Genomic DNA, 17161 nt, shown 5'->3' on the forward strand with positions numbered 1-17161 from the left:
GTCGTATCCCTCTCTTTCATGCAGGCTCCGGGGCTGAGCCCGCCTCTTTCCAGGCAAATGACAGCTGATTTAATCTTTTTACATTTTCATACTTACCAATGCAATATCCAGTGGTCATTTTTAACTCATAAATTGCTATGCTGCTTTTTTCATCAGCTCCAAGAATTCCTTCCAATAAGATCTACAACAGAATTTAAAAAAAAATCACTTTATGCCTAGAATGGAAGATGTTTTTCCCCAAAGATAAAAAGTGCAATACTGCTAACGTTATTTCATACTGGCACAGTTCTAAAGGCACATCTTGGTGAGCACCATGGAGAAGGGCAGATGAAGGAATGCCACCGCGGGTAAATCTAATTCCTTAGGGTAAGTTCACATGACTGTATTTTATGTTATTCTGTTGGGCTGTTCAGATGACGGTCCGTATCCCTGCATGCAGTAGTTTCTTACTGATTTCGGATGAGGCTCGTCTACAAATGCGCAAAAAAACATTGAATCCCATACAGAGCAACCATATAGCATCCGATTTTAACAGATACATTGCGATTCTTTAACATAAAAATAAAAAGAATAAAAAAATAAAAATAAATATAAAAATAAAAACATTACACTCTGTATTTGGTTTTGTAAACTATATTTACTGCTAATATACAAAAACCAATGCCACAAGGATGACAATGCAAAGGAACAATAGTCTGTTCTTTCTGAATGAAAATCTGACACATTTTTTAATACGGTTGTGTGAATTGTTCTTTACTGTTACTGTCTTGAAGCTCTAGGCACAATATTTTGAGAATATACTAAAGTGAAATTTAAGTTAACTATAAGTCTATACACAAATGTTTGTATATAGTTTATTTAATTGTATCTAATGTACGCATTTCTCTCAATAAATGTAAAGTTATAAAAACCTATAATAATTGTTTACCTTGTACTTTTTTGTTGAGTTTCTTAAGTCCATACTTGCTATTAGCCAGCCATCTGACTGTTCCTGGCTTGACCATAGAAGATTATCAAAGCTCTCTCCTTCAGGCCTGACAAAAACATTTAACATACTGGGATTAGGGGAGAACTTTAGTCCAGTAATTTGATAAACCAGTCTAAGACAGCTCCATTCATCAGGCTGGAGATCAGGACTGAGAAGAACAGCCGTCTGTCCTTGAATTCCGCGAGTTGTATCCAATGAAACATAGTGACCTGAAAATGAAAGAAACACAACTCACTATTTGAGATCACGATATGATGAGGATACTTTCTATACTATACATAATTTAGTATGTATTTTTAGAGCTGAAAAGGACAAACCTGTGGGATTAATTTTGTCGATTCTCCAAGGGGTCAAAGGCTAAAAAGAACCAAACTCAACCAAACTCGCTCATTTAATTAAATGGGTCTGCAAAAAAGAGGACAGCATATGGATACCATGTCCTTTTATCACTGACTGGTTGATAGGAGACACTATGGAAACGACCATCTGTTATATTTTCTCGAGCAAGAATAACAGATGACACAAGGACCAAAAAAAATGAATCATGGACCACAAATGGATCCAGTACACTTGATGAAAAACATTCCTGTGTATGAGAACAAGTGACCTATGAATCCAGCTGAAAAATGTTAACATGTTAAAGACTTTGTACCTTTTTTGGGGCCATTTTTGAGAGGAAGTGGAATGTAACAGACGCATTTAAAGCATTATATAGCAATGGTTACCATGTGAATCTACAGTATGATCTGTTGAACAAACTAAACCAAAGCAGCTTACAAAGATACATGTAGACTTACAATTGAAACTCTAGGCTGGTAATTTTATCTTGCACTCTTTCATTATTTCTATTTTTGAGAAGACTAAACAAATTCAGTATTATACCTATAATTGAATAAAAGTATCCGGAAGTAAAACCACTTACATGATAATTACAGCTAAAAAGAGTTTTTCTCCATTAGATGTCACATGCATTTTATTTTTTTATTTTTTTTCATTTAAAATTTTAGAAACAAGAACAGAAAATGTCTCCGTGACTGGAAACATCTATATATTTTTTAATTTCCTCTGGCTTTCCAGAAAAATAACAAAAATAGCTTTGTTCACCTATTGACTCCCGACTCCGACACAACAGCACTGCCTCACTACTGAGCATGTACATAAAGTGCAGCACTGGTTCATTTCAACTGAAAGCCGAGATCCTTAGATCAGGAATAGAACAGACATTTATAGAACATTTCATAACTACTGAACACAATTTATTATATATTTTAGGAGTCAGATCCTATCCATTTTATACCGACTCCGGCTCCACCAAAATGGACACAGACTCTGACTCCACAACTGCAATTCCAACTCCACAGACCTGGTCAGGACTTCACCAGTGCAGTGTCACGCACAGTGCAGGAAGACTAAGTGCAACACAAAGGGATGAGGGGAAGGAAGCCCAGTCACTAGGGAAAGGATGAGTTGAGACCCCCTAGGCAGATCTGAGAACACCCTACCTGCCCTACTATCCCTAAATTGGTTCCTCACCAATCGCCGAGCAGGAAACCTAAGCCATGTATCTCCCTAGAGCTAGGCCCTGGATAAGGAGGGGGAGAGGATGAGCACTGGTAAACCCCCACTGTAAACTAAAGACAAAAGGGTAGACAGACAAGGGGAATGAACTTAGCTTGAGCAGACTCAGAGAGGTAACACCAAACATCCTCAAACAGCTCCAGAGAGGAAGTTAGCCAACTGCTATAGCTCCAAGCCTTCACAGGGGAAAATGTGAATATCACCGGCGACTCTCTGCAGCAGACTGGGGATTTATAAATCCCCAGGTCTAGGTGTGTCAACTAGAGTCAGAGAGAGGTTGCCACTAGGTCCAAAAGTCAGAAGGATTAAGGAGGTGTCTGTAATGCCAAATGCAGAAACCTTCTGCAGCCAGATGCAGAGCGACAGTCTGTTGCATCTGACATGCAGCCTCTCAAAGACCAAGGCAGCAGCAAAAAGGCAAAGCTGGACCTTATGTGGAATGAGTAAAGCTTATTTTATGATTTTTACAGTGGGCACGCCAGAGGAACAAAACTTGTAACAATGTTTCTGATAATATAGGTACAAAATAAGTAGAATGATTAACAAAGTTACAGTATAAAGCACATTGGTACCAACACATGATGACAAGGTCTTCTTCATGCTAGAAGGAATAGTTTTTTTCTAGTAATTTCATCTGGGAAAACAAAATAAAATAGGCTAAATTAATATAAAAGCTCTACGGTATGAGGAGGTGGATAATGGGTTCCTAGTGTCAGCACATACATTATGAGCCAGTTGCCCTCTTGAAGAGATAGTGTGGCTTGTATGCATGTATAAATGTAGCAGGTTGTCCCCACAGATCACAGTCCATATATTGTTTACTAATATGAAATGTGACTACCTATGCGACCTACATGCACTGTTGTCTACAAGCATCTGGCCATATATATTTTATATGGGTGTAAACAATACATTTAATTAAATGTATATAGACTATTCCTGAGTTATGCATAATTTGCATTAATACATTTGCATGCACTGTTATACTTGCAGAGATCATGATTTGGGGCTGCTGTCTTATCTACTAGCACTCTAATCTGGCCTGAATAACAAAAGGGTATTCCCAACATGGACATCAATGATAGATGTCAGTCTTACCTCTGGGACCTACATCTATGTGGAAAACCCGAAAATCACATGCCTAATGTGAGGATTCCTGGTTGCCATATTCAACTGCGTAGGATTGTGTAGACAGGTGGCCTCACATGTGCATGTGCCATAAATATATATACTGCTTTAATGTTCAGTATTGTACAGATATCCCATTTATTTAAAAAGAATGTCCTAATTTTTTTTAAAGGTGTTATCCAGTGAAAACAAGTTAACACTTATCCATGGGTTAGAAGATAATATCCTGAGTGGTGGGTGACCCACCGCTGGATATCGCAGAAGTATATTGCAGAATTTTTATACCCAATGGGCAACTTTTATCGGTTACAAATTGGCACACCTGACCTCCGCTCCATTCATTCCCTACTGGGCTGGCCAAAAAAAAATTGAGAGCAGTGTTCGGCACTCCTATAGTGAATGAATTAAGTGCACGCTGCACAAGCGCACTGCCACTCCATTCTAACAAAGAAAAAAATTCCCCGTTCTGTAGATTGAGGGTTAATACAAGCTGTTGGACCCCAATCAATAATCAAATTGTATAGGTGATATGCCCTTTGAATAATGTCTCCAGAATAATATCCTGAACCCATCAAAATATATAATGGCGAAGCATTTTGAATACATTTACCATAAGAAGATTTTGTACAAGCATTGCCTCTCTTGGACAAATTGTCTTCTTATGCATTCCAAATTAGTACAATCAGGAACATATCATAAGCAGTTATAGCATTCATCTCTCTCCTCAACAAAAACAGAAACTTAACACATTCCTACAGACCCCATTATGGCAGAGGTGGTCAGTCAGACACAGTTCAGGTCTGTCATGTGTTAGGCCGCCGTCACACTCAGCGTAGGGAAATACGGTCCGTATTTTACGGCCGTAATATGCAGTAATTTTCCCAAAACACTGTTCCATATTCAATGCGAGAATGCGATTTTTACGGACAAATGTATCCGTGTGTCATCCGTATGGCTTCCGTACGGCGATTTTTTTTTGCGCAGGCTTGCAAAATGGACAAATCATGGATCCATCGGCTAAAATATTCCTAAGAACATATATACAGTATATATATATATATATATATATATAATTCAGCGCAAGATAGCATAAAAGCCGGTCATTCAATTGCCGGCTTTTGCTATCTCCTTCCCAAACCCGACATGATATGACACATGGTTTACATACAGTAAACCATTTCATATCCCTTTTTAATTACATATTCCTCTTTACTAATGTAACAAGTGTCTGTGTGTAAAATTTTGAAGCTCTAGCTATTAAATTAAAGGGAACCTGTCACCCCCCAGGCGTTTGAAACTAAAAGAGCCAACTTGTGCAGCAGTAATGCTGCATTCTTCCAAGGTGGCTCTTTTAGTTATTGGTGCTGTAACTGCAGAAAGAATCCATTTTGTAATTAGTCCCAAATACCTTTCTTCAGTCCTGGAGGCAGGCGTTTCCCCCCTGCTGCAGACGCCACACAGCTGTCACTCAAATCTTCTTGGCGCCGGGCGCCGCCTCCTCAGCTCTGTTTTGAAATGAGCTGGCGCCTGCGCTCTTTTCTCCTGCCTTGGGCAGGCGCAGTGAGCGCTGCCCGTCTTTCCTCATATGCAGTCTAGCTGACTGCGCCTGTGCGGCCGCCCTGCCTGTGAATCCCAGCCCCGCAGTGTCTTCTGATTTATTCTCACTGCGGGGCTGGGATTCACAGGCAGGGCGGCTGCACAGGCGCAGTCAGCTAGACTGCATATGAGGAAAGACGGGCAGCGCTCACTGCGCCTGCCCAAGGCAGGAGAAAAGAGCGCAGGAGCCGGCTCATTTCAAAACAGCGCTGAGGAGGCGCGCCCGGCGCCAAGAAGACTTGAGTGATGGCTGTGTGGTGTCTGCAGCAGGGGGGGGGGGGGGACGCCTGTCTCCAGGACTGAAGAAAGGTATTTGGGACTAATTACAAAACGGATTATTTCTGCAATTACAGCACCAATAACTAAAAGAGCCACCTTGTCAGAATGCAGCATTACTGCTGCACAAGGTGGCTCTTTTGTTTCAAATGCCTGGGGGGGTAACAGGTTCCCTTTAATGGGCTAAATCCCGGAAAAAATTGGCGTGGGCTCCCTCGCAATTTTCTCCGCCAGAGTGGGAAAGCCAGTGACTGAGGGCAGATATTAATAGCCTAGGGAGGTACGATGGTTATAGGACCCCCCTGGCTAAAAGCATCTGCCCCCAGCCACCCCAGAAAAGGCACATCTGGAAGATGCGCCTATTCTGGCACTTAGCCTCTCTCTTCCCACTCCCGTGTAGCGGTGGGATATGGGGTAATAAAGGGTTAATGTCACCTTGCTATTGTAAGGTGACATTAAGCCAGGTTAATAATGGAGAGGCGTCAATTATGACACCTATCCATTATTAATCCAATAGTATGAAATGGTTAATAAAACACACACACATAATTAAAAAGTATTTTAATGAAATAAAGACACAGGGTGTTTTAATATTTTATTATACTATCAATCCACCTGAAGACCCTTGTCACCTGAAATAAAGTTAAACAAAACAAACAACAATATTCCATACCTTCCGTCGATCAGTCTTGTCCCACGCTGTAAATCCATCTGAAGGGGTTAAATCATTTTACACCCAGGAGCTCTGCTAATGCAGCTGTGCTCCTGTCTGTAAAACTTTGTGAATGAATGGAATGCAGGGGAATGTCCTATAGTTACCTCGAGTCGCGGTGATGCGCCCTCTACTGGATGAACTCATATGAACTCGACCGTGGTAACTTTTCTGAAAAGTTCCCAGGCTCGATATGAGAGACCAGGCACACGCTGCACCTGAGCACAGCGCGGGAGCGCCGCTCTGAATATACAGGTCTGCATCCACTAAAAGGAGCCTCTATAGCGCCGCTTTTTAATTGGAATAAACACAGGTTCACACCATCCAATGAGAGCCTCTATAGGCATAGACATATTCAACACATTGCTGAAGAACATTGCACCGCTGGGACTCTTCCCTCTCTGAGCACTGATCTATAATCTGATAAGCGAACACGTGACAAAGGCTCTGGTTGAGCCGAAACGTTGTTTATCGCATATACTGCAATATTCTGTTACGCTCCTATTAAACGAATGTTATCCTTTACATAATTTATTTACTTGAGAGTGCGGTGAATTTTTATAATTCGGTTATCGGGACCATAGGTCCATTGCACCAGCACCTCACCTTAAATTAGGCTGAGTGCACACCAAAAAATCTTCTCCTTCTTCTCCTTTATAATCGCATAGTCAGCTATGATCTTCTTAGGAAAGTCAAAGGGAATGTGCACATGTGTGTGGAACCCATGCATAAAGCCACAGAAAGATATTAAAAATCTCTGTGTTTCAATGCAGCACCTTATTTGTTTAAGATGTGGGTTTTATCTCGTATTTTTCCATGTGTTTCACAAAATGTAACTCGCATTATGTAATAGAGGGCACTTTGTTGAGCAGATGTTTATGACACTAATGGCCTCTAAGGCCTAACACATGACAGAAGGAACGATTAATCTGAGAAAGCATTTTTCATGCGTCATAAATATAAAATTTAAATACTTTATAGTATTTGGGGGGTGTTCCCTTAAACACTTATTTTTAGATTCGTCTACAATATAAATAATTTATACACCAGACCCTATGTAGGCAGCAAAGTATACACATTATGAGCACAGTTTTTCCAAAGAGCCAACCAATACTTTTATTTAACTGTCCACAAAGTTCTTCCAACTGTGTCTACAACTTATATACAATCACTTAAAGAGTAACCGCTGTCTTAATTTTTATTTTATAAATCAATGGTACACATGAAAATAAGAAACTTTATAATAAGTCTTATCCAAGAAATCAGCATATTTCTCCTCCTGGAATGGTCATTTCAAAATTCTCAATTCATGGGTAAAATCTGTGTTCAGTGAAGACAGAATTTCCCATTACTGAGATTGCTGTTAGTTACTGCCAATAAGATTATATTCACAAAACTTACAAGAAGCAAAATGAGCAAAAACCCTGCTGTAACTAAATAAGTAAAAAGCAAAAGTGCATTTAAAAAACACAGGGTTCTTAGTAATACTGTTTTTGATCAAAAATAGCATAAAAGCCATCCCACCGGTGTGGCCTCCCTCTCTTGAGCTGGAAATTAAATTTAAAGGCTTCCCCAGACTGGAATTCGCAAGTCGGGACCCGGTCCTTTTGTCTGCCCTTATTCACAAGTCAACTCTGACACATGGTAAGGTTTTTAATATTAGACAGTGTAGGACCGTCCCGATCAGGGTCACCTTGTCGATGGTGGGATGGCTTTTATGCTCTTTTTAATCAAACAGTATTACTAAGAACCCTGTGTTATTTAAATGCACTTTTCCTTTTTACTTATTTAGTTACAGCAGGGTTTTTGCTCATTCTGTTTCTTGTAGTTTTTTTATGCTTTATGGCCAATGTGAACATGCGTTTATGTGCTGCATGTATACCAACTTAAACCAAGCTCACATTTTTTGTGTCTTTTAATAAGATTCTATGTATAGGGGAGAGAGGAGGGAGGCACGAGAAACACCGAACTTGAAGATATATTAAAATACAATTTTTATCTACTTTACTAAAATTGCTGTTGAAGTGAAATAAACACATACCACCACCAAAGTATCATATAGACACTTAAAGAGGATACAGAGGGAGGTGCCTGTCCCTATAATAAACTGAGAAAACCCTACCTGTCAGTGAAGGTTGGCACCCTAAATCCTGCGCATTGGCACCCCCGCCCATCGTCAGCTCACCCTACTGGCCCTAATTTGGAGCAGGGGAGAAGGCAAAATATAAAGAAATAAATGGAAATGTCAGAGAATTTAAGTATATGTGTGGCACTTATAGATAAGGGTCAATGATTGACACAGGAGAATTCTCTATTTATGAAATATTACTTACGGTATCTATTCATCCCTGTATTTTTCAAAACAACCCAGCAGCGGAGGTTAGCACCCAAGATGCAACGAGAATGGTGCCCCAGCTCATCAGAGGCTGTCCCTTCTATCCCTTGAATAAGATATAGTTTTAAGGGAGAGGGTAACATAAACTGCTTAGCGTCAACAGCTGCAAGGAAGTGATCACTGCCACAAAAAGTCCGGCACTCAACGCTATCACACAGATGGAAAGAAAAACTACAAATATGCCAGAATTGCCATTTGTGATCTATGACGTTATGTTGCCAAGATAGCAATATGAGCTACTCTGATAAATTAACGTGCTTAGTGCCTTTTTAACATCAAAAGTATTTGAACCTCTCACCAGAATTTGATGTCACCTATAATACACATTCATATGATAGTTCAGAGAAAGGGGGTTCAGAATGACCAGCAGAGCCATAATGAACAAACTGTGACATCACATAAAGAAATCAAATCTACCATAGGGGATTGACCTTGGATGTCCAGCATCATATGGACCTTATGACATTCATCTTTATATCATCTGTCAGCTAAGTCTTTATCAATTACACTATCATTTCACTCCTGATGAACCTCAAAAGAGGGGAAACGAGTCGAGTGTAAGAATGTAAAGATGTTTTTGTCTTTCAAATGTGATTATGCCACAGATTGGTAATTTTGGCAGCTTCACAGAGCTAGCAGATGGTTGTAACTAGAAGGAATATTTCCTATTGTCTGTATATAGAGAGGAAGGAAGGGGGAAGACACAGGTTATCTGAAATGTTACAGCTTGAGTCACATCCATTCACAAACAGCAACCTTTGAATGAGCCAATCTGGGAATCCTGGAAATATGAGCCTATGATCAGGGCTATAGAAAGCTGAGTGACACAAATAGAAGGGGTTCACATGTGAAGACAGCCTGGAAGGCTGATGTCCTCCATCATCCTCTTCTCCATCCCTCAGGACAACAGACGACAACTGTATATGGAAACGTTTAGCTAATTCTGTTATTCCTCCCTTTTTATTTTATAACTGTTTTGCATATTTGTGTGTTGTTTTATTTTTACATTTTTATGTATTTATTGAAAGCACTGTATATTTTTATATTAAAGCTTAAAATCTTTAATAAATTTGACCTTGTATGCTCTAAAAGAATCCAATTGCCTTTCAGAGAATGTGTGACCTTTTGATTGTTTTGCAGTAACATATTTTGGGGACTCCTCACCTCGTATGTTTGATGAGTGGTGGCAGCGTTAAGTAATCGAGACATGCTAAATGTGTTGGGGTGTGATTTATGCTCACTTTATAGCCTAAAACACAGGTTGAGAGCTGGATTGAGTGAGAGGAGATAAATTAACCCATGCATGTGCTTCCTGTCATGTGCTGAGAAGTGTGTATGTGGCACCACCCCTAACACCAGATTCCTTCATATAACCAAGAAGGTCCCTCTCAGATTTTTGCCTGACGAAGGGTATATTACCTGAAACTTTGCTAGTCTGCTATTTACTATACCTCACTCATATGACGTGCCTCATACATATAAGAAAGATCTAATACAGCTATTTGATGCATCTTCCGTGGCTACAAGTGTTCGCTTTCTCTAAATGTCATTATTGATGGTAGAGACTGAGGGCCCAGGTACAGAACTAAGTAGGTATGTGCTGAGGAAATTCTTTAGGAACCACCAGTATTACAGCCAAATAGTCATTCTTGTAAAGTTCTGTTGCACTACTGTTCAAATTACTGTGCTGCCCAACTGAATTATCTTGTGTTATGCTCTTTTGGGGCTATAAATTAAAGCCAGCCTTGAAATAATTTACATCTCCTACTTCTCAGTTTCCTAATTGTAGCTGGGGATTGTCATGATGGGACAACCCATTTAAATGTAAATTGCATGTTCATGAGCTCTGTTGGGTCCACCAAGATCAGTGTGGGTGCTTGCTACTATCTACATTTCAGCATGTTTACCTAAATCACCATGACTCCACCAAGCCCCCTGAGCCCCCTCATTTGCGCACATGCAAATGTAAAACTAAAACTAGGCTTTGACAGGCATAGTCATTCTTGTTATCAAATGAAATGTAAGACTAACAGTGCTCTGTGATGAGAACGTGTGTAGGGGTATTCGACTATTCGTCTAACGCCCTGAAAAATGGTATTCAGACAGAACCCCCTATATAACGGGGCAGACAGCATCACATTGGACTTCACTTGGCCTCCATTCTGTTTCAGTGGAATCCATCTTTTTAGTCAGACACAGAATAATAGTCTCCCACGCTTTTGTGTCCACCTAAAAAGATGAACTCCACCAAAATCAAATCAAATCGTCAAATGGAGTCCAAAGTGACTCCGTCTGCATCATAATAGGAAAGAATCTGCAGGGAATTCTGTCTGAATTCTGTTTTTCTGGGATTTAGAAAAATACCTCTACACAAATGTGAACTGGGCCTTAACTGTACAGAAGGAGAAGACTTCTATCAAAATATGCATAGTAAAATAAACATAACAGTAAAAAAAAGTACACAATAAAATTCCAATTGTTTAGTATCTCTAATTGTATTTAGTCTTAATATATTTTTGTGTTCCACATCTAATATATGAGACATTTATATTAGGCCTGACTCTTGAGGTATACCGACGGTTAGTATTTGTTAGTAATAAAGTTAATATTATAGTTACATGTTGACATAAGACCGCCGGCTATTGCACGTCATTTTGTTATTGCAACGTATAAGAAATGAGTTCTAAATTATGTGTTGATATGTAAATCCTTCTGCAGAAGACAAGAACAGGCATGAAGCACAGTAGTGAATTATATCTGAGTGGATCCCTACTCTCAGAATCCACAAATCTCAAGGTTTGTTTCAAATGGTCTCTTGTTCGACTCACTCTATAAGAATAAGGTTATGTGGAGTTCACAGAGGTATCCCAATGGAAAGGTCAGAAAGGCCAAGTGCGCTTATACTGACAAGACAGCCAAGTACAAAGATGGGAACTGAAATACACAAAGGAAAATATTTTGTAAAAAGGCTCAGGGAACAAGTCCAGAAATGGCTTTGAAGATAAAACCGTGTGCTGAGATTCAGGGTGCATATAGATAAATCAAGAGGTTTTGTGAGGAAGGATGCAGGACAGACAGGCTTTGTATCTGAGCAACCATACAGCCATCTGACAGATGTGTGAAGTGGACTGTCTGTGGTAGGAATATAAAAATATATTTTATAAGAAAGGTTTGTGTGCATGTGGTGATTTACATACTGCAAGCAAATGAGGACCAGACCTGCTCACAGGGAAAGAAGACAAAACCTGATCGAGACCTCACTAGCTTCAACAGCGTGATACAGATCTCAGATACAATTATATAACTACTAGCAGTAGGACGGTCTTTTTAAATCCATATTTTATTTTTGGAGACCTACAGTACTTTCAAACACAATAAAAAAAATTATCATGCACTAGTAGCATAAAGTTATGACAGTCGCATGCAAAGGTTTGTTGCAATGGCAGTGACCACATAGCTCTGGTCAGGGGCGGACACCTACAAAAGAGGGCCAATGTGCAAGAACAGTATATGGGCCCTTCACAGTCCAGTAGCTCATTAAAATACACACTTCAACCTTTGGAGGTAGAATGGGCTTCATTACCCACCTTAACCCTAGGGTCCCTGGTTGCACCAATGATATGTCCGCATCTTAATAAACCCTGTCACCTTCGAAATTCCCCCTAAATTAGTGATGAGGAAATATATTAAAAACTGCTAATTATGAATTACTAATTTTTGCCCCATACCTGTGTCAAAACCACCAAACACATTGCAAAATGTGGCTGCAATGTCCAACCATATCCTCCATATGGCCAGAATTTGGCACCTTTAGGCTTCCATCTCTTTGGGACAATGAAAGATGGACTACGTGGGAAATATTTTCTTGTCCATGACGCTGTCTTTGTAGGTAAAAAAGTAGCTTCACAGAAGAAAATCCAGCTCACCACCTTCAATTCCACGCTTATGGAGCACGAATAGCACCTGGGCAGGGTGCAACATCTAATGAAGCAAGCAGAAAAATCCAGCTCACAGATGAAGTCCAAAAAAGTGCATTTTATTTTCCAAGGTACATGAAGCAAAGATTAAAATTGTGTGTTCACAAAAAAGAGAGAACATGCATCCTTTGACGCGTTTTGAGCGACATGCGCTCTTTTCTTGACTCAAAACGAGTCAAAGGATGCCTGTACTCTCTTTTGTGAACACACAATTTTAATCTTTGCTTCATGTACCTTGGAAAATAAAATTCACTTTTTTGTGAGCTGGATTTTTCTGCTTTCTTCATTAAAAAAGTAGCTCTCCTCCGCTAGTTAAAAAATGAGCACGGCACGCAGGCTCTTCTTCAACGCTGGAAAAAATGCATAATTGATGTGGTGATTGTGCGGGAAAATAAAATGATGTCGCTCTTACTCTATTCAAATCTGTTTTATTTTGAATGGGGAGAATGGGGGGTGATTTGAATGTTTAGATATTCATTTTTTTTAAATATTTTTAAAAACTTTTTTTTTTACCTTTTGCTTGCTTCAATAATCACCATGGGAGACTAGAAGCTGCGATCATCCAGTTGCTTGTGCTACACAGAGCAGGGCTTCTTCTTATGTGGATAAAATGCTCACTTGCTATGAGAACCGACCGCTGGGTGGCGCTCATAGCAATCCGGCAATGACAATCACATGGGGTCTGCTGCAGATCCCGGGTTGTCATGCCAACCCATCAGCGACCCCCACTCAAGTGACACAGGCGCCGATGGGCGGAATTAGTGATATACTTCTGGAGCGAGCATGTTATATGCAGCTGTCAGAGATTGACAGCGGCATTTAACATGTTAACAGAGATTCCGCCTGCGGCTGTTAGGGGCACATGTCAGCTGTTCAAATCACAGCTCACATGTGCCGGAAAAGTTGCAGGCTCATCATCAGAACCCGCAGCAAATATGGGGAGCCCACCATAGACGTAACGATACGTCTAAGGTGGGAAAGGGGTTAGCAACGGGATTCAGTCACACAGGCACGTTTTTTCACTTAAACACAGTCTATTTGGTTTATTATAGCATCATAAACCGGGTTATGCACAGTTCGTTATAAACTCCATAGAACACAACAGGCACCAACCGGTGACATTAAGTTGCAGCTTTGACTCAGATATTTCATATACGGCTTTAACTCACAGTTCAGACACTACACCCGCCAGCCCTCCTTGACTAGTTCCCGGGGGGTGTCCATACGCCGTATCAATGTCCATGTCATATAGCGCACACGACATTGGTTCGCCATTTCTAAACACGCTGGACCTCACTTCATCCAGTTACCGTGGAAGACCGCACAGTTCATCACTATCCATGGAACACAACAAGCACCAATAGTCTGTTCCACTGGCAGATATGTCGCTGCCGTTATGATAGCCCCCCCTTCCCGGGTGTTACCTTTCTGGAGCTCCTGCTCCATATGCTGACCTCGTGTCACTCCTCTCTCTCTCGGGGAAGCTGACTTACAGGGTTCACCAACTTGCCTGGCAGGCACACATCAGTTAGTCCAGAGCCACCGAAGGTCGGTAGCTTCCCCAACACAGACCGTCCAGGTCCACGATCTCTCAGGTGCTCCAGGAAGACTCCACTCACAGGAGCTTCCAATACAGACCGTCCAGGACCACAGTCTCACTGTGCGTTATTCAGGACGTCCATCCCACCTGGGACCGTCCAACACTGGCATATGCTCTTCAGGACGCCTACTCTCGGGACATCCAACACAGGTTGTGCTCTTCAGGAAGCCTACTCCCAAGACTTCCAACAAAGGCTACTCAGTGTGCTATTCAGGACGTCCGTCCCTACTGGGGACCGTCCAACACACAGGCATGTGACCTGTCCGGGTGCTATTCAGGACATCTGTCCAACACCCCAGGCCACCAGGTCCAAAGCCCCCCCACGTGCTCTTCAGAGAGACAACACTCCCAACACATAGGCTCTCCAGGACCTTCCAGGATAGACCATTCAGGTCCACTCTCAGAGAACATGTGACCCACACCCTGGTCACATTATGAAGCTGTAACCACTCACACAAGTGGGAGTGTGTGTGTGTCACTAGTTCAACCTGCCCATCTCTCATAACTAGCCCAGTAAGTTTCCCTTGACAACTAAACAAACACTTGTGGAACTACAGGTCCCAGAACAACAGCATTACTTCAGACTTACCGCACAGACTCCCTCTGCGACACATATCGGCCACATACAATTCTGTCAGTCGCTGTTTCACCACCATTATAACCACACACAACGCCCCCTAGCTGCCACAGGGGTCACTGCATCACACTTTATACAGATTTTACCTCCGAATTGAGAATTTTGATACCGACTGAGAAATATTGTTACATAAAAAAGCAGATTTCTCCTATAAGATATATTACAAAGTGGCTTATTTTCATTTGCACTATGGATTTATAAAATAAAAATTAAAATGAGGGAAAATCTTTAAAATCCTAGCATTTCAGAAGGGGTAATTTGAAAAGAACAATCTGAACATGACTACTGCTTTACCAGCTTACAAAACATGTATCCTTAAAGTGATTAAAGCCAGTGAAGTAACAGTCCAGAATGTATTATTTGACATGTTATTTTTTAAAGGGAACCTGTCAGCAGGATTGTGCACAGTAACCTACAGACACTGTCAGGTCGGCGCCGTTATACTAATTAAAATGATACCTGGGATGAAGAAATCTGTCTTGTGGTTGTTGTTTAGTCTTTATTTTCAGTTTTGAGTTAATGATATGCTCATGCCCCGGGGCGGGCCTGTGAATGGGCTGTGGAGGGGGGTCTTCACGTGGTGCTCTGATTAGCTATTCATAATGAAGACCGCTGACAGGTCACTGGTCCCTCAGTGACCTGCCCCCTAGTTTGCATAATGAATATTATGTATATACTGAGAAAAAAAATCCCCTTCTGCAGGCAGGCGGTGGCGCCTGCGCTGCAACACAATATATATCTAAGGTTTATATAATTAATATGTTTGCGGTCATCCTGATATCCCCCCCCAAAAAAAATCCATTTGAAAATGGTGCCCACTGTGCCTGCGCAGTAGCAGCTATCAGTGATCTGATGGCTGCTACTGCACATCAATGGCACCATCTTGCTAGAGAAAAAAAAATTCTCCTCCAAGATGGCGCCACTGGCAACTGTGCAGTAGGAGCTATCGGTGATCGCCAATAGCTGCTATTGTGCAGGCGCCAGCGGAGCCATCTTGCTAGAGAAAAAAAAGTCCTCCTTCAAGATGGCGCCGATGGCGCCTGCACAATAGCAGCTATCAGTGATGCAGTTGCTGGTGGCGCCATCTTGGAGGAGGAATTTTTTTTCTTTAGCAAGATGGTGCCGTCGACGCCAGCTCAGTAGCAGCTATCGGATCACCGATAGCTGCTACTGCGCAGGCGCAGCGGGCTCCATTTCCAAGTGGATTTTTTTTGGGGGGAATGTCAGGATAACCTCTACAATATTAATTCTATACACATTACACGTGCGATTATGCTGCAGCGCACTGCCACTGCTGGCGCCTGCAAGCAGGTTTTTTTTTTCAATATGTATACAGTCAGAGGTGTATCTAGCCTTTCCTGCACCCGGGGCAAAGGATCAGTTTGGCGCCCCCCCCCCCCCTCCCATATCAAGCCCTGGTGTTAGAAATGTAGATATGTCCAGACACCCCCATCACTAACCCAGTAATCAAAAAAACACACACACAAATCTCTAAATGGATACTCTTCCATACTTTCCCTAGTTCACAATGTAAAAAAATTTTTTATCCCCACATACTGTTGACAAATTTCTCCCCCCCATAAGGTCGTCATATTTCTGCCCCCTATAATGTGCTCAGATTTCTGCCCTCATAATGTCCTCATTTGTGCCCCAATCCCCCCCCCATATGTTCCTCAGATTTCTCCACCAAGTGCAACTGCACTCACCCATCCAGCTCCCTGGCTTTGCTTCAGTCCTCACACTCACACAGTCAATTACATTTACTCCCCCTGGTCCCTCCCTATCCTTGTGTCTGCAGGCAGGCTGGCTCCATATAGCCGACCCCAACCAGCCATTTCTAGCCCCCTTAAATTTCATTAATCTTCGGTGTCTTCAGCTCCATTACCCCGCTGTCTGGAGTTGGAGCACTTACCACCAACGCTGCCTGTGCCCTGTGCGTCTGTGAAGAGCTGGCGTGTGATGTCAGCAGCATGATCATGTGACCTGATCACGCTGCTGGCGCTTCACTGATACGGACGTGCCGGCGGGCACGGCGGTCAGCGGTCAGGGCTTACAAAGAGATCAAGGCAAGCCAAGGGTACTAGCGTCGCTAGAACACTTGGGATTCGGAACCGACACGCAGCACTTTCTCTGAGCCGGCTATCAATTTGACAGCCGGCTCAGAGAACGGGAGAATCTCAGTGTGGGGGCGGCAGAATGCCGCCAACGGGGAGCCTCCTCCTTGGACCGCCGCATCAGGTGGCCCGCTGGCGCCCCCCTGTCGGCTGCGCCCGG

The 17161-nt window shown here is 41.9% G+C and overlaps 1 protein-coding gene across 2 annotated transcripts in view; it reads right to left on the reverse strand.

Annotated features, from left to right (window-relative positions):
* The window catches only part of MAMDC2 (MAM domain containing 2), a 188703-nt gene that overhangs the window by 88662 nt on the left and 82880 nt on the right, over window positions 1–17161 (reverse strand). For both annotated transcript variants that reach the window (XM_077249066.1, XM_077249067.1), the window contains exons 3-4: window positions 929–1197; window positions 97–181 (exon numbers count right to left, since the gene is read on the reverse strand). In XM_077249066.1, the coding sequence (XP_077105181.1) occupies window positions 97–181; window positions 929–1197 (354 nt within the window). The remainder of the gene's footprint in view (window positions 1–96; window positions 182–928; window positions 1198–17161) is intronic.

This window comes from Ranitomeya variabilis, chromosome 1 (assembly GCF_051348905.1).
Source record: "Ranitomeya variabilis isolate aRanVar5 chromosome 1, aRanVar5.hap1, whole genome shotgun sequence".
NCBI classification, from domain to species: Eukaryota; Metazoa; Chordata; class Amphibia; order Anura; family Dendrobatidae; genus Ranitomeya; species Ranitomeya variabilis.